Source organism: Aythya marila, assembly GCF_965140915.1.
Source record: "Aythya marila genome assembly, chromosome: 1".
In the NCBI taxonomy this organism is placed as follows: domain Eukaryota; kingdom Metazoa; phylum Chordata; class Aves; order Anseriformes; family Anatidae; genus Aythya; species Aythya marila.
The window spans coordinates 136,523,917-136,550,743 of NC_139042.1; the positions used below are offsets into that span (position 1 = coordinate 136,523,917).

Consider the following 26,827-nt stretch of genomic DNA (forward strand, 5'->3'; position numbering starts at 1 on the left):
GGCCTTAGCTGAAGTTAAAAAAAAAAAAAAAAAAGTTGCTCCTGAGAGTGGGGCTGGAAGCACACTGTGGGGAAAAATAGATGTGTTTCAGTCTTGGAGAATATGTTCTAGTATCCATAAATTGGATAACGGACTAATTTCCAAGTTGAGAGAGAAACCAAAAATCAACTGGTACCCTCATAGCAGTCAGGAGAATCACCTGCCAGACAAGAAACTTGGAGGGAAATCCCAAAGGCTGCTACCATAAAGCATTTTTTAAAATGAGCCCATTTTTAAATGGTGAGGTGGTCGGCTACCATCAAAATCCGTAGCTTGGGGCAGGTGGAGATGCAGCTCCTCTGTATTCAAGCCAGAACGTTAGTAAAGACCACAACAGATCTGAAGCAGCAGAACTAGGTTTTATTTTTGGGCTGGGGAGCATTCTGAAAACATTTAAGCCTACACTACATCTCTAATTCCATTTATAACACTAGAAGTCACATCAGCTAACCAGTGATCAGCAGGGTTCATGCTGTTGCCAAGGTTTGGTTATATTTCATTACTAAATTGCTAATCATTTTTTGTATGGCTGGAAGGGACCATTATAAACATCTACTCTGACCTTCAGCACAACAGAGGCCGTATTTTCTGCTGATGGAAAAGAGGTATCTTTTCAGCCCCAGAGACCTCATTATCCAAAAGCCCCCAAAGGCTGTGTGCTAGGGAGGCATTTCTTTCAGGAGACATATACAGCTATCTCTTCTCATTGACTAGATCTTCTAGTGATTTGGGAGGGGAATCTTTACACCCTTGGGTAGTAGGTCACTTTTTTTTTTTTTTAATTAGTTATGAAATGATAATGAACTCTAAAGGAAGGTGAGAAAGATGTATTCAAATAAACAAGGATAAAACTTACATGTCCATAAATATCGGTCAAAGAAAATAAGTAAAAGGTTAGCAACCTTTTTCAGATATTATCACTAAATATGTCAAATTAGATTTGTTGTGCTTTATCTAGGCCATTAATATTACTCCTGAAATACTAGCCTTCATAGTGCCAACTTCCTTCCACTTGGTGTTTGTCTATCATTTCTCATAATTACACAACAAATTATTTATAACAAGGCTAAAACAATGCAGGTTTCATTCCAGGGTATGTGTCTTTGGCTCTGTTATCATGACACCAAGTCAGCAACTAACTTATTTTGTGACAGGAATGAGTGTTGTTATTCTCCCTAAGGCAATATACCCAAGAGGTGTACCACTAACCCACTTACTGTATGATTAACCTCAAACGATGCTGCACTTAAACACACACAGCAGTGACATGATACATGTGAACCAATTTAAGCATCTGTTTTAGTACTTGCAGAATTAGTGCCTTTGATTGCAATTCTTATGGAGCAGGGACTGTCTTTATTCTGCATTCTACACTAACAGCTTTGATCTTGACAGAAGCCATTGTAATAACAATTACCTGTAGGATCTATGAGTGGATGGGCTGTTTGAAGAATAACCAAATTCCATGGTATAATGTGAACGTTCAGTAGCTGGTGAAGGTGGTGGGTTCAAAATCTAAGGAAAAAGAAAGAAAAAAGCTGCAGTTAAGATATGAAGGAGAATCCAGAAAACATCAGTGTTATAAGTTTTCTTTTTAGTATTTTTTAATAGGAACCTTAGGTTGAGAACTACATGCACAGCCCCTCCCAACAAACAGGATTTTTCCTATGTTTATTCCCAGTTCTTTAACAGATCCTGGAAATCCTGCTTGTTACCATTCCCATAGAAGACATTACTAAGCTCTTCTCAAAAATGATGACTGCTGTTGATATTTTGACATACCCAGTGCTGAAAAGTAAAGCTGAAACTAGCTGTTCAACAGTAGATTGCCACTGGGGATACCACTGCCCTAGGCAAACTGGCAAATATCTACCCCTACTAGCTTGTAGTTCTTAAGCACTATGCTGTTTAGAATATTTGCAGTTTGCTGTCCAAGGCGAGCATTTGTTCCCTTTACTGTCATACTCCTACTTCAGAAATTGAATTTTTATTAGACTAATTTGAAGATACAAAATGATGATTTGATTTTCAGGACTGCAAAACAGACAGTTGAATATTTCATCCCGTGCTGACCAAGCATGTAACTAATGCTAGACAGCAACATGTGGACTTCATGTAAAGTAGCTAAAACAACCATCAGATCATAGAATGCTTTGAGTTGGAAGTGACCTTAAAGATCATCCGGTTCCAACCCCTCTGCCGTGGGCAGAGATGCCTTCCACTAGACCAGGTTGTCCAAAGCCCCATCCAAGCTGGCCTTGAACTCTTCCAGAGTTGGGGCATCCACAGCTTCCCAGGGCAGCCTGTGGCAGTGCCTCACCACCCTCTGAGTGAAGAAATTCCTCCTAACATCTAATCTCTTTTAGTTTAAAGCCATTCCCCTTGCCCTATCATTACATTCCCTGTTAGTCTCTCTCGCTTTTTTGTAGGCTCTCTTTAGGTACTGGATGGTTGCTATAAGGCAGGCTTCTCCAGGCTGAACAACCCCAACTCCCTCAGCTTATCTTCATACGCGGTGCTCCAGCCCTTTGATCATCCTTATAAAAATCAAGTAGATTGTGAGCCCTCTAAGGCTGGTACCAACATGTATATAGCATCTAATGCATCACATTTCTGTTCTGTGACTATAAAAATGCTATGGAGTACAATGAAAGGAGATTGCTCTGCCAGAGCTGGTCAATATTTACAGTTATTTTTTCATCTCTTCTGACACTCTAACATCTTTTTCTGTCACTGAGCTCTATAAAGCTTTAAAAAGTAGTATAAAATTCCTATGGTTTTGGAAAAAGACAACCTCTTCTCCCTTCCCTTCCAAAATCACATTTCATATTCAAACAAATTTGTTAGGCTAGAAATCTAAAACAAAACATTCCTCTGTCAACTAATTATCCCGAGGCACTTCCCTGAAAGTTATTAAAGGTCTATGAATAACAGAATGACTTACTGGAGGAAAGTAAGTGCCTTTGGTACTTGAAGAACTACTGGAAGAGGCTCCAGTGACATGGGCCCTGTCATAGGGTGGTCCGCTGCTCCCTCCCATAATGCTGAGGGAGCTGATCACAGATTTACCTCGAGACATCCCTAAAGAAGAACAAAGATGTATGTCAATATTCAAATCAAACAGAGAAAAGGAAAACATTAAAAAAAAAAAAAGTAGGGAGGATAACAGGAGTATCAGCAAAGAAAAATTAAAAGCAAAATTAATCTTTACGGTATTAACAAATTCAATACTCCTTAATGGAGAACCAGAATGAAGACTGCCAGGGGATAAGCATGTTGGTTTTGAGTATCAGCCACTGAACTGTGGGACTTGGTGCTGGGCTGTACTAAAGCTGTGTGAAGAGAAATAGATTCCTTTCACTTGAACGGCTGTAAAAGACTTGAGAGAACAGGCATTCAGGCACTATTTCTATGCCTTGGAACAAAACATGAAACTGACTCTGACCACCTAACTGAGCAACTGAAATTTGTGCAGGAGAAGAGAGGGTTTATTCTTTCATTTCCACACTGTTAAGTAAGCTTTTGCTGCTGGACTGAACCATGCTGGCAGAGAGTCCAAGCGGGAAATGGAGAGGTATGCAACTGTGCTCAAAATAATGGTGAAAGTTCTCCTCAAAGACCTGCTTATGAAAGCAGGTTATTACAGAAAGCAAAGAAATTTGGTACATTATTTTAACCCTATAACAGACTCACAAAACCTGTATGTTCTAACTGGAACCTGCTGGATCTAAAGCCATAGGTTACAATATATAGTTAATCGATATATACAAAAGCAATGAATATAATCAAGTCTCACTTTTTAAACAGCAATAGCATCACACACCTGGATTGGCATCGGTCACTTGATCATCAAATGAAATAAGCCAAGAATACAGTTATTGCTTTTCATTACAGACTTTATAAGAAGTTTCACAATTATACAAATACAATCTACAAATCTAACAAGAATAATTGTACACTCTTGAAAGAGAGTGACAGAAGTATAACTCTGTATAACTTTACCCTCTACTGTCACGACACCTTGCTGATGCTATACTACCACAAAAAGAAGCTGCTTGAGCAGCAGCAGAACTCCCATGTTTATCTGTTTGAACTTCTGGCTCTGTCAGGTATCTACATGCTGGATGTGGATGGCATGGGTAAAATAGCAGTTCATTATTATCAAGGATAGCAACAACCATTGACAGTCCTGTCTTTCAATAGCTTTACAGCAAGAATTATGTATCTGGAATGGAAGTCTCCTGTGCATACATGCACAGTACCCTCAGCTACAACTATGTGGTGCCAAAGAGCAAGGCAAGGAACACACTATTTACTCACCAGGAAGAGATCCTGACAAAGAGCTCGGGTGAGGCACATAACCAAGAGGTACAGAGGCTGGTCCGTGCACCACATAATCATTGGTCATTGTTTCCCCATCTCCCTTCATGCGTGGGCATAGCACCCTCTGGCAGATGAAGTACATTGCTCCAACCACAAAAACTGTGAGGATCACACCAATGATGGAGCCTATCGTGTTGTTGGGCTGTGGAGCAGGCTCCTCTGTCGTGTCTAGGAGAAAGGAAAATCATACTATAGAAGCTAATCCAACAGCTTCAGGTACCAACATCAGTTTTCATGATCTCTTTCCATAGCCTTTGCTTCTGTAGGCAGACAACAGCTTTCAAATTAATGTATTTTAGGAACAAACAGGCACTGGGACAGGTCTGTTTGAAGGCTTTGGGAGGCCACCTGTGCACATGAATAGCTGCACACATGCAGATGTTTTCGAACCACAGATGCCAGGACAAAAACAGTACATGCATGTGCAGGGGGGCTGATGAACTAGATCACAAACTTTCTACCTGCTCATAGGCAGGATTATCACCCTTTGATCTCTGTGAAGATGACCTGCAGCCATGACTTCAGGTTCTGTGCTAGGACTCCAGTTAGGCTTTTTTTTTTTTTTTTGTCATTAAAGACAATGACAACTACTTCTTATGTTTCACCTTGTCACATAAGCACTAGGTTATCACTCTGCTTAACAGATTGGCACTCCATCTTCTCAACTATGTAACATTAATTTATGCTGAACAGTACGGATGATGCATCAGTAATGAATTTTGGGCTTGCTGCTATTTAGCGAATTACGTAACCCACTCTACATCTCACCCATTCTGATGTTTACACATATCAGCTGTGCATCAGCTTTAGAGGTGCCATCTTTACAAACAATCTGTATCTGAAGTGATTATTCAACAGCTAAAACGAATGGCTTCCCCTACAATACTGATTCTAAGCAATGACATTTATAGGAGTAACTGACAACCCCCTGCCTGTGCTTCATGAATTTGACAAGAAAAGCAGACTTTAAAGTATTTTCCTGTTCTAGTCGGTGTTTTACATCTTAACCATTACTGTAAGTCTTTTCCTCAACATATTTCCTTCTCCCTGAACACCAAACCCACACTTTAACCAACCTGTCACAGCCTACAGAGATAAGAAAACAGACTTCTGATCATATTGGAAGAGGAACAGTGACAACTGCAACTTACTCTGGGGGGCTAATTTTATGTTACAAAAACAAATAATATCTGACCTATTATAAAGATAACCATATATGTCTCTGATAATGTTGCTAATAACTTTGTAGCATGACAGAACTTCTCGTTACTCCTTCCTAAGATTAGGGGTCCAAATCTGTCATTGCATTTTCAAGTTACATGTATGTCATCTATGATACATAGATACCTAACACAAGAAGAAATGTCCCTATTTGCAAGTTCTTTTAAAATACCAACAGTGAAAATGAACTTTCAAATTGGAATTTTAAAGGTGGTGGTTTCTTGCAGAACTCTGGAGATTTCAAGGTAGGGAATATCACATGTTACAAATCACAAATCAAGCTCAAAATTACATCTTTTCAAGATGCAAATGAAATTTTAGAAGGTTTATTCTGTAAACAGTGTTGATTTGATTCTAAAAGCACCTGCTATTAATTCTGTGGATGAGAAAATGGTGAAGCAGAGAGCAGTTTTATATAAAAGCCTCATGCTGCTAGAAGGATTTTTAATACTGCACCATCTCAGCTTACAAACTCATAATAGTAAAACGAACCTCTTATTTCCCTTAAAAGTTTTAAAAGGTATGTAGAAAAATTACTAGCCTGCTATGCTAACTCAAAATAATAGTTATATTTGTGATTCCTGTTCTGCTACATTGTGCATTAATTGCATGACAGCACTTACAAACAGGAGCATCCATTTTGGGTACAATTCATTCAGATTAAAATCTAACTCATTGAGAAGTTAAGAAATAAATAGCAGATAACTCAATCAAGTCTCTAGTCTCAGGGTTTACACTTACAGCATCCTTGTTCATCTGAGCTGTCACTACAGTCCAAGTTGTGATCACATTTCTTGCTTTTACCAATGCACTGCCCACTGGCACAGCGGAACTGATCAGTTAAACAAAGCACTGGAAAGAGAGCCCCCCCAGACAGCAAGAGTCAGTATCAAAGACTTCTACTCTTTAAAACAATTAAGAGAACCAGACACCAAGGCACACAATCTGGGACATCTTGAGAGAGCTTAGTCTGTTGCTAGCTTCATTTCTTGAAGCAGCCAGTGGGGCATAAAAGTCCCTCATGTCAAAAAATGATTAGATGTTCTGGAGTGAATATTGCACAGTGGGTACCTGGTCCTCATTGTTTATTTTCAGTAAGATCACTCTACGAGACAGTCACCTCAACTGAAATAACTCAGAAGCAGAAGGCCACTGAGAATGCAGGTACTTATCGTGGGACATGGTTATTGTAAAATTACTGTAAGAATCCCCAACTATAAGCATTTACTGTAATATAAGTGAGAAGAATTAAGTTACTAAAATTAAATCTGCCAAACTACAATGATAAAATTGTTTAAGAGAGAAAAATGTGGTTTCTCAATGCCCTTGTACTCTTTCTGTAAAGCAGAAGACTCCCTGATTATGGGACAATATATTTCACTTGACATTATGTTTTCAAACTGAAATGAAAGACAGAATACAAAACTGGAGTTTTGCCAAAAATAAAATAAAATAAAATAAACTACTATTCTGGGAAAAAAAGGTGCTGTTGTTTACTCATAACTTTTTTTCCTGTTTCACATAAATTCAGAAATTCTTTCTGACTTCAGTTGAATTAAGAAGTTAAACTAAAGGCTTTTCTGATCTGCAATCAACTTGAATGCTCTGAATACTAGGGCCCCTTTGAAGGTGATAAACAGCCCCTTTTCTGATATCTCTAGCCATTGGATGGCAACTGCACAAAGCATTTTCAGATGCTGGCATCCCATCTGGCTAAAAATCACCTTCCATAAAAAAGAATTTCTGCATTGGTCTGTATATTTTTGTTTAAGCTGGAGCACATCTTTTGGAAAGGAATTCAGCCTTTATTCGAAGTCTCTTAGACAGCCTCTTCAAAGAAAGAAAGTGTACTGAAAGGATACACAGAAGAGGCATCCTTTCAAGCTTAGAAGTTGTCCCTACAACTCCTCACTACTTGTGCAGTGGGGAAAAGAAGGTCAAGTTTTCTAATGTTTCACTTGGAATAGTGGTAGGGTAGCTGAGATTCCACAAGCATAACCTGTCCTTTCCAAAATTAAAATAACTTAATTCTCATTCTGTTGGCAATAGCACTTCCCTCCATGCGACTATGGCTTAAATACTCTCTTCTGCTGTACTCTACAGGAATCTCATGTCTCCCTCTCACTTACTCACAGAAGTTTAATTTCATTTTATTCAGTTTAATAAAATAAACAATCCCCAGACCTTTAGTGGGCATAAAATATTCAAAAAACCTGAGAACCCTATGACAAAGGTTTCCTCCATGTTGTAAATCACTCCAGAGTTACCAGGTTTTTAGAGTTTTAAAATATACAATTTTAAATAGTACTTTTCACAGAGCTTAAACCACTGTGCAGGAAGTCAGCGTTATTTCCACTTTACAGGTGGAGAAACAAAGGAATGTAGCTCTGAAATAATGTCCCACTCAATAAACCTGTGTCAAAAGAGCAGAAGCTCAGATCCTTCCAAATCCTACACTCTGCAATAACTTTAGTATCTACCATAGTGTCTCCCGAAAAACTCCGTTTTCATCATACTTTGAAAGATCCTCTGTACCTTCACAGTTTTTCTCATCTGAGTTGTCTTGGCAGTTTGCTTCTCCATTGCACCGGAGGGCACTGTCTATGCACTGTCCGCTTTCACACTGGAACTGGGTGTCTGAGCACACCGGGCAGTTTTTTTCATCACTGTGGTCCTCACATTCAGTGAAACCATCACAGCGCCAGGCCACTGGGATGCAGTCAATCTCACCTGTGAAACAGGTGAACTGCTGAGGGGAGCAAGTTGGCGGTTCTTTAAAAATCAAGCAAACAAACAAAAATTAAAAATCCAGGTGAACAATCAGCAGCAGATCACAACAGGTAAGGACAAGAATAACTCAGCTGCTTTGATTAATCAGACAGCTGATAAACATGCCACATCATAATGTAATTTCCACCCCACACTGCCTCCACAGTTGTTTGAGCAGATCTTGAGCCCCAAGTGACAGCTGCAGGTTCAAGTCAATGGAGTTTCATTAGACAAAGAATAAGAGGAACAGAGAAGCAAGCATGCACACTCAAAACATGATTCTTTTCTTTCCTTCCCACTTCAGCTTCTTACACCCTTCTCTTAGTAGGTCTTAAAGTCTTCATTTAAAGTCAACAAACTTTTCTTCCACTTCCCTCTTTCCTGCAGCACCACTGTATACACAACTGATGTCTCACTCCCTTTTTATGCTCGACAGTCAGTGTATAGAAAACGTTAAAAGGATGTAATGCGCTGCAGATGGATCACTGTGACTCAATGTCTAGTTATGTGCCCTCGACAGCTCTGTTGAGTCAAAATTCTTCTAAAATGACAAAAAACTGCTCCATCTAGTCAAGTCCCGCTATCGCAACACAGCTGTTAGCTATTACTTAACATTTACTACAGTAACTGTTAATCTCATGCAGTAAGTAAGCATGGATTTTTTTTATTTTTTTTTTTAATTTCCTTTTTCTCTCCTCCCCTTTCTGGCCTGGTATTAAACTTGCTCTGAGAAAATATCTGGATTATATTAGCTCTTGTTCCATTGTGAGACCACACGTCGCCTTGATGGCGAGAAGATTGCATAATAAATCAATTCAGTACGGTGGTACAAAGAGACCCAAGCACCCAAGTGCCTCTCCTCTCCCAGAATTTCAGCCCCACCCTTGGAGACATCAGGGCGTAGGCTGTAGTGGCCATATCACCATGGAGGAGGCAACTGGCTCTTCTGGGACTGCAGTTCAGAAAGGCGCACATAGGGTGAATTTCAGGAGAAAAGCAGAGAAGAATGAAATGGCACAGACAGAAGATGTGATGCAACACGCCAGAACACAGGAGAGTCTACCACTAGCTGAAGAAGGAGAACATGCAGAATGATATAAAAAGTAGTAAAAGAAAAAATGTTACAATTAAAAAAATTAAATTGAAATAATTCAGTGGTCTTAAGTAGAAAGGGTGAACAGAAATCCGCATTCAACAGTGAGCTTCTAAAATTCTATTCTTTTACTCCTCAAAACTTGCAGGTTTAGCTCGGGGGGTGGAGGGGGAAGCAAAAAGGTAAAACATGTAAAATCATGTTACAACATCTGGTGCACTGTCACATTCTTTCTGCTCAGAAGTTGACCCTAAAATAGAGACCTCCCCACCCAGGAGCTGAGAGCTCAGTGACGCAGGGCATGGGAAGGACTTACCTCCGCAGGACAGCTCATCCTGCAGCAGAACAAGGTGGACTGGGCAAGAGCAGCGTGTGGTGCCATCGCCCTTCACAACGCAAATGTGTGAGCAACCACCATTATCTTGAGAACAAGGGTGTTGTCCTGTGATTTTAAGAAAAGACGGACAGGTAGTACAACTGTAATCACACTTGGGAGGATAAGTAAATGAGATTCTGGGCAGTTGAGTTATCCCCTGCTCTGTCTCTCTCTCTATTTTATTTTATTTTATTTTATTTTATTTTATTTTATTTTATTTTATTTTATTTTATTTTCTCTCCTCCAAGTACACTGCAGTAATTAGTGGAATCTGGAAAAAGCCTTGGACTTACTCTCCAAGAATTTGGTGAGCTCACTGACAAGAACCCACATCTTTTCACATCTTTCACTGATTTCTTTGTGTTCACAGAGCTCCTTTCATTACTCCCTTCTTGATGGGGAGGACATTTCTAAACACAACTCTGAAAAAGTTGTATTTAATTGTATTTTTTTTCCTTTACACACACAAATAATTATCACACACATCAGTAATTGGCTGTGAACTGATACACTGAGAATCATGCCACCTGGTCTCCCAAAGCAGTAAACAGTACTCAAACCATTTGCTTCTCATCTGAGGTAGAATTAGCGCTCCAGCAAAAATAGGAAGCATTAGTAAGAAAAAAGATACCTTGGATTCCATACTTAACTTTCTCTATCAAAGACCATTAAAAAAGTAAAGTTTCCAAATTTATGAATTCTGGAGCTTTCACACTGTCTCCAAAACTCAAATTAACATGCTCTAGTTAAATATCTCTTCATTTTAATATTTAATAAGGACAACATATTTCTCTTGGAACTCCTGACAGATTTACTGAGATTAATAGCAAACAAAACTAGTAGTAGTCTGTGCTGATGCTCTAATTAAACATCCCCAGACGTCTTTCTACATATTTCTCGAAGGCATTCATCACAGCCTATTAACTAGGCCTATTTCCTCCATGAAGACAGCAGCTCTGCTGTTTTAACCATACAGCTTCCATTGTTTCAAGTGAGTGTATGTGGGGAAAGGTTATATCCTGGGCAAACAGAAAACTTTTAGAAGTGCAGACATGTTCAACACATACTGTTATTTACTGCACACTTCCTTTGAGTAATGCATGTTGTTCTTCCATCATTTAGTTTCAATATGAATTGCCCTTAACAAAAATTGTTCAGCTTGCCTTAAAACATGCAGCCAGGGTGGCTTGTCCATGATACGTTTACTGCTAGTAAAGGGCCATGAGAGCTGTGCTTGCCTAAAAGGATTAAAGATCTGACTTGTGTATTGCAGCCAGAATCCAGAAAATCCTCTACTAGTGATAACAGGGTATTTCCACTGTGCCAATACATAGTCAAACCCCAGGTACCTCTATGGGACTACCTACCAGCAAAGTTGTCACCAGCAACAAATTGTGATGGGTGGTTTGTGGTAAATTTCATGTCCATTGCCAACTGCACTAAGGAAACAATACTACCCTGGCAATATAACAGACACAAAACAATACCAACTTCTGGCCCTCTCGATCTGCCCTGACGTTGACTAGTAGCAAGGAAAATCAGGCTTCATTGCTCTTGGCCACTCCCTGCCTCCAGCCTCACAGGCACTGTTCTCACTTGCAAACAGAAATTGCACTTACTGTATTCCTGAATGTTGAGCTCTTTCACAGCATGAATGTCACTAAGTTGTGCAATTCGAGCTTGGACCTTTGTACGTCCTTCTCGACCAGTCATATCAATCTTTTCAATCATCTGCTGTTGCCTGTCAATCCAATACAGCCAGTTTTCAAATACAGTTAGTCCCACAGGTTGCAAGATATTAGAGTCTTCCAAAACAATTCGGTTAGCACCTGCAGAAATACAAGAGTAGTTTAGCTTAACTGGAATCAAACAAAATACTATTGCAAATACTTTCTACACTGCTTACACCATTATTTTTGATTGCTTCTATACTACGAGGTAATGATGTAAGACTGATGTTTTTCAGACAGATGATCTTTTTTTTTTTTCTTTTTTCATCAAGAAGACAGTTCGTGTGCTTCAAATACATTTCCTATATTTAAAATGTGTCTGGAGTTGGGGGGCCAACTCTCATAAGACCATCCAGTCTTTTATCAATATGGTGGTAATTGGTATTTCTTTTCATTCATCTATTTTTATTTATTTTTTTTTTTTTGGAGAGATTAACTGCTTTGTCTTGGAATTCAGCGGGGAATAAGAAGATGGATTATTAGCTCGATTTAACTAATGCAAGATTAAATCCAAGTGAAGACAAAGCACTTAGTAGTTTTCACCTGAATTATGAGATTAAGGTAAACATTTGACTTCTGACTTCCTCATATTATTTTGTTTCAACTACATTATCTTCACAAAGGTTTTCAAGCTAAATTAGGAACATTCTTTCCTTCCTAGTGAAGATTTAGTTTCCTTAGTTCCTTCAGCAATCATCAGTAGCAGCCAAGAGGCTTTGCACCTCTGGAAGTATTTGCTGATTTTTATGCTAGATTACCTAGCATAAATATATTCAAGATCAACTGTCACATGTCACAGTTAACGCTGCATGTAAACAGAAGAGAGCCCACAGATGTTTTAGAGGTAACATTAAAGACTGTCCAAAGACAGTTAAGACTTTGTAATTCATACACAAAAATATGTTATTCAAAACCTTTATCATATGCTCATTAACACTCATATACTCAATGAAGTTTATCAAACTCTGAGCATAAAATTACGCACAAACATAAGGATTTGGCTTAGATTTTGCAATGTTAAAATAATATTACACAGTCTAAAATTAGGCCACAGCTTGAAAATTTACACATAAATCCAGGTATTTCAAATATCTGGGCTTACCGCTATGCTTATTTTTACTTTAAAAATAGCAGACAATGACTTTGCATATGCTCATCCACAATACCATTTCCAAGATGTTTTTAATATTTTTTCCTGGCTTAGCCTGTTGACAACTTTAATCAACAGTATGCCAATTAAAGGGACTTACAAACAAATTCAGCTACAAAAATGCATTTATCTCTATTTTACTGAATGCATACAAAGCTCAGAAGTTAAGGAACGTTTCAAACATTTAGCAAGTAGTAACATCTTAAGCAGAACACAGAGATTAGAACTTTAATCCTCAGATAAACTGGGCTCTCACCCACTGATTTGGAATAACACCAGCAATGATCTGATTAAGAAAAGATGTTGATGGATTCTGAAGGAGGTTATACCCAGACTGGTGTAGAAATTAATAGATGGAGTGATGCAAGTCAAACTAAAGAACTGCAACAGTCTATTAACCCCCATGAACATGAGTCACCTTATAGGGAAAAGGTAAGAAACTGCAACCTGCATCCTGAAGAGAAAAAAAAGTTAAGCTGGGAAGAGGGGGATATGCAAAGATGATGGGAAAGAATATAATTAGAACTAAGTAAGACCTTGACCTACCCAAATGGAGTCTGTACACACCCTGCTCTACCATGCCCATGTCAATCAGCATGACATTTTGCAAAATGCTCCTAAAGCTCTGGAAGCTTAAAATTTTCACTTCAGTGATGTCTTAATCATTCTTTTTAATATTTGTGACCAAGTGTAGCTGACCATTTCTGATTAAACCAAGACACTGAAATCCTTCTTTCCATAAACTAACAATAAAATCTGAAACTAGCTCATCAGGGTGCTAGCTCCCTTTATTAGGAATGTCAGATGAAAGGGAGATGTGATTAAGAGGAGCTCGGTCCCTGACATCACCATTCTCTTTCCAGCAATACCTTTTACAAAAAGACTTAAAAACAAACAAATAAATATAAAAATCAGGACACACCCATAGCACATTCTATTTCCAAATAAAAGTGACTTAATTTCAGAATCATTAGATATTTCCAAATCATGCTAATTATTCTGGAACAGAACAACTAATTTCCAAATAGTTTCCATGGTAGGGAGCTAATTCCAGTCATCTTTTCGTAAACAACCCCTTAATCATGTTAAGAATCTGGTTAGCTTCAATAGGATCTCCCATTTGGGCAGCACAACTGAGACCTAACTGCATGCCTGAAGAACAGGGAGGAAGAGAGAGACTGAATCACATAAAAGGTATTCTCTCTCTCCTTCTCTTTATAGGTACTGGCATCTATAGAGTCTATGAGCAGGAGATTGTGCATGTTTTAAAGAAGCCAACACATGCAGAAAAAAATACTCTGCTGGTCAGAAGAGCCTATTAATCAGCATTCCTAAGCACAGGAATGCATCTCAGCAGTTAGCAATTTATTGTGGTGATTATAGCAATCTATTTCCAGTGCAAAAGCCAAAAACAAGAGAGGTTTTGGAAAGATTTTTCTTCATGTTCATCAAAAAAGTTGTGAGCTGGTACTTCGTGACATCAGTGATCTGACAGGCACATTTTTATTTTTATTTTTATTTTTTAAAGCGGAATCATTAAAAAAAATTAACTAGAATTTAGATCCATCTCTTTCTCTGTGTCCTAATATCTGGCTGATAGCAGACAAAGATAGAAACAAAGAATGTATGATGTTCTGCTGCCCATAAATTTACTCATCTTGAATAGCCTAGAACATAACCCATATTACTCGGGCTGAGTACCCTCAGAAGTTTGCAGACAAAACAAAACTGGAATGGCTGATACAGCAGATGGTTGTGCTGCCATCCAAAGGGCTCAGACAGGCTCAAGGAAAAATCTGACAGGAACCTCATGAGATTCATCAAGGAGAAGTGCAAAGTCCTGCCTCACTAGTACATGCTGGGGGCCACCCAGATGGAAAGCAGCTTGGCAGAAAGACATGTAAGTCCTGGTCGACACCAAACCAAACATGAACCAGCAATGTTCCCTTGCCACAAAGAAGGCCAATGGTATCCTGGGCTGCATTTGGCAAAGCATTGCCAACAGTTTGAGGGAGGTGATCCTTCCCTTCTGCTCTGCTCTTGTGAGGCCACACCTGGAGTGCTACATCCAGCTCTGGGCTCCCCTGTAGAAGAGAGACGTGAACATACTGGAGAGGGTCCAAGGAGGGGCTGTGAAGATGATTAAGGGACTAGAACATCTCTCCTTTAAGAAAAAGCTGAGAGAGCTGGAACTATTCAGCCTGAAGAAGAGAAGGCTCAAGTGAAATTTTATCAACATATACAGATACGTTTGTATTCCTTTCCCTGAAGGGAAGGTGCAAAGAGAAACAAACAAAACAGAAACATCAGGAACCCTTCTGTTCTGCGTGGGTGACAGAGCACTGGCACAGGTTGCCCAGAGAGGTTGTGGAGACTCCTCCTTGGAGATCTTCAAAAGCCGCTAGGACGTGATCTTGGGCAGCCTGCTCTGGGTGGTCCTGCTTAAGCAGGGGAGTTGGACAAAATGAGCTCCAGAGGTTTCTTCTAACCTCAGCCATTCTATGATCATATTTTTTGAAACAATTCACTAGCTCTGCTATGTCTTGTGTTTTAAAATAGCAAACAATTGGGGTATCACAGATCTTTAGTGATCCTGAACCTTCTAGTGACACACCACATGAATCACTGAAGAAAAAAATCTTGCTAAGCCAACCCAGTTGAAGTACTAAAATACTTTCCAAAACAAAAGCTTATTTTTCCAACTTAATAAAAAGGCTGAAAATCACACTCATATCAATGGAATTGCATGCTGCTACTTTTAAAGAAGGTATTGTGTCATCAGTGAAATACATGAAATACATTACTCTAAACTACCATACTCCTGTTGAATTTTCCATTTTGCTTACAGATTACAAAGTATGTCCTTATTTCCTAACACTGACTGCAGAATAATATTCAGCTGAAGTACAAGGACACGTGTTATTCAGAGCAGGGCTGGACCTTTTCCAGAGGAAGGAGAAATTCTGTCACTGACCCCCAACAAGCAGAAGCGTGAGGGGGCATATACCCCATCACATAACGAGATGGGCAGGTATGTGATCAGCAACATCCAGCCCAACTCATATCACACTGAATAACTACCCAAGAGACAAGAGACAGCTGGGCTGATCCAGCAACTCACAGCATACAGACAGTAAACAGGAGACAACAGTTTCTCTCTCACCTAATCCAACTGCATGATTTTGCCTCTTCACTTGCTCCAGTTCTGGTTGCTTGCTGGACTTTCTGCTGAACCAATTCAGCTTTTCAAACCAACAGAAAACAGTTCTCTAGTTTTCTTCTATATTGTTAGTTTATTGTTTTGCTTCTGTAGTTAGGAGAGCTGAATCAACTCATAGAGGAGGTCAGAAAAGCAGCACAGCCACCATTAAGGAGCAGACAAAGAGAATTACAAGACTGGAAGAAGGATTTTTTTTTCCTTTTGAGAACAGGAAGATATTAAATCTTACTCCATCCTTCTCATATTATGACCCTAAAATAACAGTTACATAAGTTACCTCCACACCTGTTTTAACTCTGTAGGAAAGATTTTTCCATTGATGGGAAACTTTGCTGATTGACAGATTATTGCACCAAAACCAATGCCTTTAGAAACAAGCCTTTTCCATTCCCCTTTTAAAAACTGCTACAATTTATTTGTGAACTGACTTTGGGAAACCACACAAAGGTCTTGCAGTGAGAAAATGAAGTAAATAGCATGTGTAGCAATTAATAATGCAAATCACAGATAGAGGCATGAGACTGTAAAGGCACACTGCATGAATCATGCACATTCCCTGGCTGGGAATTTAGGGAGTGATTAGAATCACAGTACAGACTGTTTGTAGTAGGAAGGAAAAGACGACACCTTTCTCTGCATTCCCCCACACCCACACCACACAAATGAATCACTGAATTAAAGTGCTACTCTACCTGAAAGGTCACTGCTTTCAATTCTTCGCAGGTCTGAATCAGCCCAGAACAACTTGCCTAGCTGGCTGTCAATAGCTAAGGCTATGGGCTTGCTCAAACCACTGAAAAAAAGGACCTCCCGTTCAGTTCCATCCAATGCTGCTCTCTCAATTTTAGGAGACCTTTCCTGTAGGTTGGTGAAATACATGTATCTGGAATAGGAACGATCAGAGGAAAAGAAAGTTTATTTGATCTTTTTACATTTCCACTATATGACCAAGACATCTTAACAAATGTCAAAGACGCTTTTATTCTGACAAACAGAAACCAGTCAGCACCAAGAAAACAGTTTGACCCTCAAGATCTTCAGCCTGAATTTCCCCACATCACTATTTCTGCTACATACCCTTTCTCTGGATTCACCACAATGGCTCTGGGCCGGTCTTGATCTCCTTTGAGCACCACTCCCATAGATCTCCCGTCCAGGCGTGTCACATTGATCACATTAGTAGCTTCACAGGTCCAGTAGATATAGCGGCTGTAGATGTCAATGCTCAGGTCATAAGGTTGCATGTCTAAGTTCTGGTTGGGAACTGGACTTGTCACAACAGTGAGGCTCTAAAAAAGGAAAGAAAAACAACCCACAGAGGAACATTTAATCAGATCTAATGTGAGCAATTTTATTTGCTATGGATGTACCACATCAAACTATTTGCCAGGAAAGGAGGAGGCTATCAAAATATTATCATAAAGCAGGAGACACCCAGGAACACTTTTCCTACCAACATCTTAGATATAGACACTTAGTCCTTAGGGTTTGTTGGAATGGCAATCAAGTACATTGGTTGCAGCTCATAAGGTATAGCAAGTTTAACTGAAAAGTCCAAATCGTCTCTATGTTGGAGATTCAGGTTGAATGTCCCCTTTCTCCCCTGCTTTCTTGACAACCCTAAGCTCAGTTTGGATAGACTCAAACCCAGAGCGTTAAGCATGCTACAACAGAAATACATACATCACCTCTAATTTCCAAAGCTGCAGCTGAACAGATAAAAAAAAAAAAAAACACAAAAAACAGCAAAGTGAGGCCAGATAGTGCTTGAAATTCTTGCCTCACTCTTCTCCACCATCACACTTGGGGGAAATAATGTAAGGATGAATCATAAATGGGAAGGGAACTCTGATGACAGAAAAAAGGACATTAGCTAACATAACAGAAAGACTTCAGAACATTTCCAGATAATAACTCTCTGCCCCAAAGTTCTTGTCTTCTACTGGCGTAGACATCTGGAATTCTAATGCCTTCTTTTTTATGTATTTATTTATTTATTTTTTTAGAATGACACTGCATAGTCTCCTCATAGTGAGATATGAGCCTAAATGACACTTTTCGTGACCTTGTCAAAAAGGTCTGAAGAGGAATGATAACACTCAAAAAACAAGCTAACAATCTTTTGGGAAGAAAAAGGATTCTCCCTACCCCCAAATTAAACTTGAAGATTTGCTTAACTTTCTTCTTTGGCTTGACACCTCTATGAAAGGGTGTGCCTAAAGCCTTGCATTTGTTTATTCGGCTGAAGCAGGCAAAAAAATCTGGTGCCTTTGACTTTGGAGTTTAGGGTGTTAAATTATTTAGAGATTCCAAAATTAAAACCATTGCTAAATTAAGAGTCAACTCTGAAGGGCATTTCAACAGGATCCCACTAACACCACACTCACCACCAGAAACTACACCAAACATAGTACCTGTGTTGTCCATTTTAGTATCCTGCTCCTCCCCCATTCAAAAAATGCATGGGGAAAATATGTATTTTAAGATGTGAAAACGCTCACAGCTAATCTCAATCACTTGTATTACCTTTGGCCTTCTGCCTCGTGCTACTTTTTTCGCATTCACTAAACTATTTCCCAAGCCTGCTAGTCACTACTTTACAACCTCCACAACCCAGTGGAGGGTCTCTTCAGCTCTCTTCCTATCCCCACCAGAACCCAGGAGACCTTAGACAAAGCCATGCACTCACAAAGTCCCAGCCTCTCTGTTTCAGAGTCAACACTCCTATGCCCTGCTCATTTGTATCTTTTCTGTCACTCTTCTGACACACTCATTTTCTCCTAAGAATCTTTCCTTCCATGTTCCGCGTCTCTCATGCAGGAGTTTGTAACAGTCCCCAGCCAAAAGACAGGGCTGAGCAAATACTGCACTGAGGACCAAAGTATCTTTTGCCCAGGCCTTAGTTTTCTGTGTTTCATTTCCTACTGCATCTCCCAGATTACTGCAAAAAGACTCCAGAAACTCCAGATGCCACTTGTTGTGCCAAGTGCCAGCTAGTAATCTATAGGAAATCTGTATATATAAATCATTCACATACAACCATACACTTGGGTACAGAGCATCTTTTAGTAACTCCAGTGCCCACAGGATACCTGGCTGCCATCTTCCTGTGCCTTCCGAATAATGTTCTGCCGAGAATCAATCCAATACAGCTGTTTATCCAGGGGGTCGTAATCGATGGCTCGAACATTTCTGAGACTATGTATAGGGAGTATGATATCTGGGCTCTGCTGTTCATCTATCACCATGCGATTAATTGCATTCTTCTGACTGAACAAAAGAAAGGTTGTAGGAGCTTGATGGATTAAAAAAAAGGAGGGGGAAAGGGTTACACGCAGCAATAACATTGAGTATTTTTATGTTCAATAACAGCATATAAAACACAGACAGTACCTAGTATTTCATTCCCTTTATTTTCCTCTGGAAAAAACAAAAACAAAACAAAACAAAAACACAAGCAGAGCAACAACAATAACAACAAAAATCCCAAATAACAGGCACAAAAACAAAAACAAACAACAACAACTTCTAATCAGTTTGGAAAGCCTTTCAAATGACCTCTTTCTACTGTAAAGTCTGAGTCTGGATATGACTAGCGAAGATAACTTTGTAAGTTGCAGGACTAGTGAAAGTGAAGACTTCTGTCAAAATTACTTCAGTGGTCAGCTGTGACTCTCAAGGAACTGACGATTTTCTAAAAGGGTCCCAGGAAAACACAATTCCACTATTTTGAAGTTGAACTTTTTGCTAGGTACGCTTCTATATGCAGAATTAACTGAGCAAAAACCAACACTGACTCCTTATTTAGACATCACAGGGAACAGAAAGTGCCATTAGAATGGCTCAGTCCTATTCCTGCTAACCCTCTTTCTGCCAGCACCAGAACGGAACAAGTAATTCATAGGAAAATGATGTCTTAGATGTGTGTAGACTGTTGTTGTTGTGTTTTTGTTTTACAAAAACACCTTTTCACTCTTAGATTTGTCTGTTTTGCTTATTTCTAGGTGCTTATCTAGGAATGCTGACCTGCAGTAAGAAAAATATCGGATGTTCTGCTTTGTTTTTCCAGATGCTCAGGAAAAACTTCCTGGATAACAGACATTTTTTCTTATAAATTCCATAAAATGTCAAAAAATAAGACTTCCCCACCCTGTTAAACTGTAATTTACCAGCTACATCTTACAGAAATCACACAAGGCAAATGCGTTTAATACTTCTTTAAAAAGAAATTATCTCTGTATTATATAACTGGGTCAGAAGTGGTGGAAGTAGTTAGAACATTTCCCCTTTTCACAGCATTCTTTTCAATAATGGTCTACCTGCAACCACTGCTGTGCAAGGCAGCACAAGAGCCAGCAGTCAGAAACGCAGCTTGCAACTTCCCTGAAATCTGCATAATCAATTTACTATGGCACAAATCTGGAGAGATTAGCAGCGGGACACTGCACTCATTCAATCCAGTCTGTAAAACAGGTAAGGCTGTACCTTGGAAAGGGGAGGTAGGCAAAAGCCTTCCCACAGAACATCATCACCTCTCTGTTATTTTAGGCATACACTTTGAACATTTCTCTGCTGCTGTGAAGAAAAAAAAAAAAGTGCGTGGGGGGAAGTTTCCTTGGCAACTAACACTCAATCCTAACTTCCTATAACAATCAGGCCTAACAGTAAGGTATGTTTGCTTTCCGGAAAACCTGTATTTCTCCTCCAAACGTTTCTCCAATAATTTTGGAGAAAGATTTTTTCTACTTAGTTCTAAACTGTAAAAGAAAACCAAAAAAGGCAAACCAAAATTTATACTGATATATACACCAAAATAATAGATTTGGAAGACGTAAGTATTCTTATCAAGCAATTAAGAGACTAATGCCAAGGTTAAAAAAAAAAAAAAAAAAAAAAAAAAGCTTAAGATAAAAGAGTGCAGGCAAATATACTGTCATAAACACCTAAAATCTTTTCCATCTTTTCCCCAAAGAGGTCCTCTCACTGTTTTCCTGGCTTCCAACTTTGAATTGATGACTTATAATAAAAAGTAACAGCAAAATTTCCCCCTTTTAGTCCCCACATCTCTGAAAAAGTACTGTTTTGAGAAATCACTTCACAGTCTTCATCATTCTACCTCACAATAGTCACATATTTTAACTGTATTTTTGAAAGGCAAATGGAGCATAACGAGAATGTCTCCTGTGTAACATGCATTCAAACTTCACAGCACTTGGTAGGTCTGATGAGATAACAGATCTAGTCAGGGCAGCATGTCCTTCCTGTAATCAAACCAATCTATGCACACATGAGCAGTGTGATCCAGAAGGGAGGATCTGGCCTCTAGACAGGGCTTGGGCTAATAATAATATTCAGAAACATATAAGCAAGTAAAAAAGGCAAGAGAAAGCTAAAACGATTCATGCTCCAATTATAATGGCCAAGAGAAAAATTAAATTATAAGTAGAGAAGCTGTAGTCTCCAATTACTTACAAATAAAAAGCCAGAAAGTTACCAGATTTGAACATAGCAGAAGGAAAACTCCTAATACCTCATGAAAGACCAAAACATGCTGCAGGGAGACAGTTCTGTTTGCTCACAATTGTTTCCTATATTTTTCTTCTTCCTTTCCTATTTTTCTTCTCCTTTGTAAAGAGAGCATTTTCACAGGAAAACACGACCTTTTATCAATTTGCTACTTGTTCTCCAGTGGAAGTCAAATTCCTCCACCTACAACATCACAGTAACCACTAGAGTGGTGCCAGCTGTGCTTCTAACCTGCAGAAAGGTGTGAGAACATTCAAGTACAAAAATCCAGCTGCCAGGCAAGCATCCTTTGTAACAAAAACAGAAAGAAAGAGTGCAGAACACACAATGGGGGGATACAGAAGACTTTTCCAAAAAGCATGATTTTCAAAAAATTCCATGAGATGGCATTCATGGAGCAGGCTACCCTGCTTTTGGCTTTAAAACAACAGTTGGATCTCTCTACTTGGGCATAATGCAGACAAGATACAATCTGTCTCTCTGTACCATGAATCTCTTAACCCACTGACTAATCTGAATGACACCAGTGGAAATCAGCCATCCAGTATGCCTGCCAAAATTATGAGTGCTTCACTGGCAGCCAGTTATTGAGAGATGGATAAATTATTTGGTTAGAAACTAATTACACACAGCCTGAGGGGCCTTGTGGTTCATATTCTGCACAACAATAAAGAAAAATGGGGCTTGGCTGCACTGAGATCAGAAATGTGCAGTGCTGTGGAGGCAGTGCAGCTGAGCTGAGCCTCACTGAGCAAGAAACACCTTTAGGTGTACAAGTGACCCACCACAGCATCTCCTCAGCCAGCAAACAGAACTACTACAGAATTCAATCTTGACCCACCTAAAGGCTATGCAAAGTCCAGAGTCTACACAAACGACCACATATCTTTTACATCAGGCAAGATTAGAAATAAAGAAAAATTAATAAGCAACTAAGCACTTGAGGAATGCTGTCAGTCAGATAATGAAAACAAAAGCATTTCCAGCTTTCTTACTTACACAAATTTAGCTCGCTGAGTCACTGACAAGATTCATTAGAGCTGTTTTTGTCTATTTTCCTGAGATATTGGTCTGTTGCAAGATTTTTTTCCTTTTAATACCTATCTTCTCAAATCAGTAGGATTTTAGTACTATACAATTATATTGTAAAATACATGTCTTTATTGCAATCTCTATCCAGTCAAATACCCTGCTTTGTACTAAGAAAAGGTGGGTAGGATACCAAATATTTTTCAAATACATGCTCAGTATTAAAAATAGAAACCAGATTTAACTTGGCCTATCAGAAAAGCAAGCCTGATCATCTCATGTAAAAATAAAGCGCTTTTTTTTTTTTCCTGTGAGTACTATGCTTGTATCTGTCAGTAAACACATCTGTGACTGTATTTCATTTTCCTTCATTACGGCTTACCGCTACAAGTCCTGTTGTCAGCGTTCAAGGAGTAGTGAGCTGGGCACCCACAGACAAAACCACCAACAGGGACTGCTAAGCAGAGATGAGAGCAGTGACCATTACTAGAGGCACACTCATTCCAGCCTGCCTGCCTGGACGAATGGAAGACCAAGATGTCCATAACATAATCCAAATGCCCTTGGATGATAGTTCTGTTCTGGCCACTGGTCTTGTTGGCTCGTTCAATGCTACGCCGGCTCCAGTCTGTCCAGTAAATGTAATCCTGATACTGAGTCAGGCCAAATGGGTGAGGCAGGTCATCAGCTATAATCTCACGGTCAAGGCCTGTTTCCAAAAAAAAAAAAAAAAAAAAATTATCAAAAAAAATTAGCAGAAATTATCTGGGGAAAAAATGGATGCTGGTTAATGCTTTAGACGTGTCTCCTTCACAGAAAGGCTAAAATGTGATTACTTTAAAAGTTACAGAAGTAAATTATAAAGCAATGCTCAATATTCAGAAGGTCATCTTGAAGTCCGAGAGCATACCACAGAACAGCGCCAATCCTGCTTGTGGTTCACAGAACAGAACATATTCTATTAAAGAAAGAAAAAAGCTACAGTTTCAAAACATAACGGGGTTCTTTTTTGACCTTTCCCTCCTCCCCGCAAGGAACAGGAGCACACTGAAGGAGATAGTGTCAAGATCCCGCGTTCCCAATTCAGCATCTCTGGAACCACACTCGGGTCACTGCCCATTGCTTACGGGGACAGAATTGTTATGAGCTTAATAACAGGCAAGATTCTACAATGTAAATGTACAATTAATATTTACATAAATGTTTAATTAATTAATTATATATAAATAATATTAATATAAATATTAATTATATAAAAATAAATGTAATTAATTACAATGTATATTTAATGTAAGGTTCTACATTGTATTATGAGAAAAATTAAATGTACAAGGTTAAACTAATCAGTCTCTGAAATGCCATAACAGGATGGAACAGTCTGAAGCTCAAGGTAGGAAACAGTTAATAGTGTACGCTGGGGGAAGGTTAAGAGACCTTACAAAGAAGAATATGGAGCAGGAGGGGAGATGGGAGGAGATTTCAACCACATTGATTTCAACAATTTAATTACCATGGGGTAATTAAATGCTGTCTAGTCACAGAAAATGAATGGGAGATTATGAAGCAAGAAGTCACTCCCTCTTTGCACAGGGAAGAGAATACACAGCCCTGCACTTTGCTATCATTAGCCACAGGCACAGGAAAGATGAAATTCTAATTCTGTGTCCAGTTCCACAGTACACAGGAGACCACTAAGTCAGCTTCAACAGCACACCAAAAATACATAAGGCTGAAGAAAAGCTTTTATATTACATATAATTCCTAGTAATGCATTTTCCTGTTTTGATCTTTTTCTAGCTTTGTTCCACTATTGCTAATGTACTGTTTAAAGTAGACAAATTCCTTTAGCCTTAAATATCAGCTAGTAAGAAAGCTAATCTGAATAATCTGGCACACAACAAGGCAGTCCACTCCTGTGGTTGCAGAGATGTCATAAACATGATACTGGGCAAACCTGATAGGGTGTGGGTACACAGCACACTACCCTTGGGAGAATGAAAGAATAATATATTCCACCTTTATTAAGCTTTAAGAAGCAGCTTATAAAAATTATACAGACCCTTGTGTGACAGAGAGCACCCCTGTACTAGCCAAGAAAGCTCCTTTGCATGCAGAATACTAGGAAAAATGCCTGAACCCTGAGGATACCAACAAAGATTAAAAACCAAATTGTATTAAATTACATTGTGAAAACGGTCCAATATGCTGTTGTTATCTTGGCTTTCTCTCTACCTTTCTACAGATGAAGTGTTTGTTATGTATTTGCCAACACACTTTGGAGCAGAAAAACAAGAGTCTCCAAAACACTGAAAGTTGACAGCTTTGTCCTACATTTAACTGAAAACATATACAGCTTGAATAATTTTAACTTTGTGAGCAACTGTATTACTTACAAGAAAAACAAGCCCTGACTAAATAATTTGTTGCATTAACATAAATTATAGAAGCAAATAGTAGAGATGTGTAAGTTTGGGAAAAATCTGTTTTTTGCTTTAAGACATGTATCTCTGCATTATTCAAGCAATAATTTGCCACAGGGTAGTGTGAAAGAGCAGCAGTATCCCTGTGAGGCTGCCCAGGGCTCTGGAGCTCACCCAGCATGTTGGAGGATTCTATCAGGTTGGTATCGAGGTCGGTCCAGTACAGTCGTCTTTTAGCGTAATCAATAGTTAGGCCATTAGCACGTCCCACATTCGGTACAAGAGTAGTCCGCTCACTGCCATCCATAGCAGCTCTATCAATCTTCGGCTTACCACCCCATTCAGTCCAGTACATAAACCTGAATAAAAGTCCAAAAAAAAATCACATTTATCCAAAAGAAAATTCAAGGGAAAAAAAAATCAGACCACAAACAAAAATCCTTAGAAAGAGTATGAGAAAACAGGAGTTAGAAATGTGAGCATTTATTAGGTTCCATTACACTAAATATATATATATATTATTTTATTTTTTTTCAAAATACAAGTAATGAAATGAGTCAGGTTCCTCAAAATTCTCCCAACACTATTTTTTTCAGTTGGACATGGATTTTCAATAGCAAGTTTTGTATGAAAAAACTTCCATCTTAACTAATACATGTGCACCAGTTAGGAGGCAAAAGGCTGGCTGTTGGGCACATTCACTTATTTAAGTGACTATTTAAGCAAGGTACTTTCCATGGCACTTGGTTTCTGGTTTTATTCCACTGTCCCTCAAATGAAGGAATAAAAAAAAGTTAGAAATGCATAATATTTCTGTTAATACGTGCCATTGCTCATCTCCACGCAACTATGTCAATCAGCTATGTAAGAGCGCATTGTATTTCAGCTGAGGGCAGAGCAACACAACACTGTAGAGCATTTCCACTGAAGCAGAAGTACAAACTCTTGCATATTCACACGACAATTTATGACCCATTTGGCAGAAGCAAGAACTTGTGCATGCGTACCTTTTCTTTAGGCGCTGTACAGTAGAGAGGACTGTATAATTGACATTTGGTGTCAAGTAATTAGATGCTTCTTCCAAAATTTAAAGCCAATACCATTTTTAAAATGAGACATAGCTAGCCATTGTTAACTTCTTGAATAACTTTGTAGCAAATACCCATTCCTTTAATTTCAACCAATCACACAGTGTGAAAGGTTACTTCAGAAACTGTTGATCAAGTGTAAGCTTTTCTTTAGACACCAGGAATACTTAGTAATTTTCATTTCTAATACGTAAAAATTCTGCAAGTTGTGTACAGCATGAACCTGTGTGTTAGAATCATCCCAGTGGTAGCAGTGCCATGAAAATGTCCTTATAAGCTACAATGACATGGCTCAGCTATAGAACAAGTGAAGACACAGGTAGTTTGGCCCAAATCTAAACTAATTTTGTTCTGACTGCAGCGAAGAGACAAAAACATTTAATTATACCAATCTTTGAAAAAAACTGTTCCCAGCATAAAACTCAAATCATCCATAGCAACCTTTTGCTCCAACTGAATAGCTGGATCTAGCAATTTGTCTCAGATGCTCTTTGATGTATGATTCCAGGCAATCCCTGACATATCAGGCCTGAACCTCATCTGTGTCCTCCACTGGGCAGACTGTGGAACTTGGTTCAACAAAGCATGAAGGTAACAGTTGCCATCACCTTGTTGAAATGAAGCAAGAGGAACACGTCTGCAAGATGCTGAGGTTTTTTCAGCATTTCTGTAACTCTTGCAGTGTCACTGGAAACTGAGATAATTTCATAGCACTTGAAAATGAAATCCTCATATTTGTAAAACAATGCTTTATGTTCCTTCATTTGTAAAATAAGGATAATA

At 38.9% G+C, this 26,827-nt stretch overlaps 1 protein-coding gene across 3 annotated transcripts in view; it reads right to left on the reverse strand.

Moving 5' to 3' along the window:
• Nucleotides 1–26,827, reverse strand: part of LRP6 (LDL receptor related protein 6) — a 126,698-nt gene that overhangs the window by 2,886 nt on the left and 96,985 nt on the right. For 2 of the 3 annotated variants that reach the window (XM_082767653.1, XM_082767651.1), the window contains 12 exons: nucleotides 25,131–25,315; nucleotides 22,919–23,245; nucleotides 19,074–19,276; nucleotides 17,059–17,270; nucleotides 16,674–16,864; nucleotides 11,501–11,710; nucleotides 9,822–9,947; nucleotides 8,179–8,415; nucleotides 6,385–6,495; nucleotides 4,360–4,590; nucleotides 2,984–3,120; nucleotides 1,457–1,554 (listed from right to left, as the gene is read on the reverse strand). In XM_082767653.1, the coding sequence (XP_082623779.1) occupies nucleotides 1,457–1,554; nucleotides 2,984–3,120; nucleotides 4,360–4,590; nucleotides 6,385–6,495; nucleotides 8,179–8,415; nucleotides 9,822–9,947; nucleotides 11,501–11,710; nucleotides 16,674–16,864; nucleotides 17,059–17,270; nucleotides 19,074–19,276; nucleotides 22,919–23,245; nucleotides 25,131–25,315 (2,268 nt within the window). The remainder of the gene's footprint in view (nucleotides 1–1,456; nucleotides 1,555–2,983; nucleotides 3,121–4,359; nucleotides 4,591–6,384; nucleotides 6,496–8,178; nucleotides 8,416–9,821; nucleotides 9,948–11,500; nucleotides 11,711–16,673; nucleotides 16,865–17,058; nucleotides 17,271–19,073; nucleotides 19,277–22,918; nucleotides 23,246–25,130; nucleotides 25,316–26,827) is intronic. The other variant, XM_082767652.1, reaches the window with a different exon arrangement.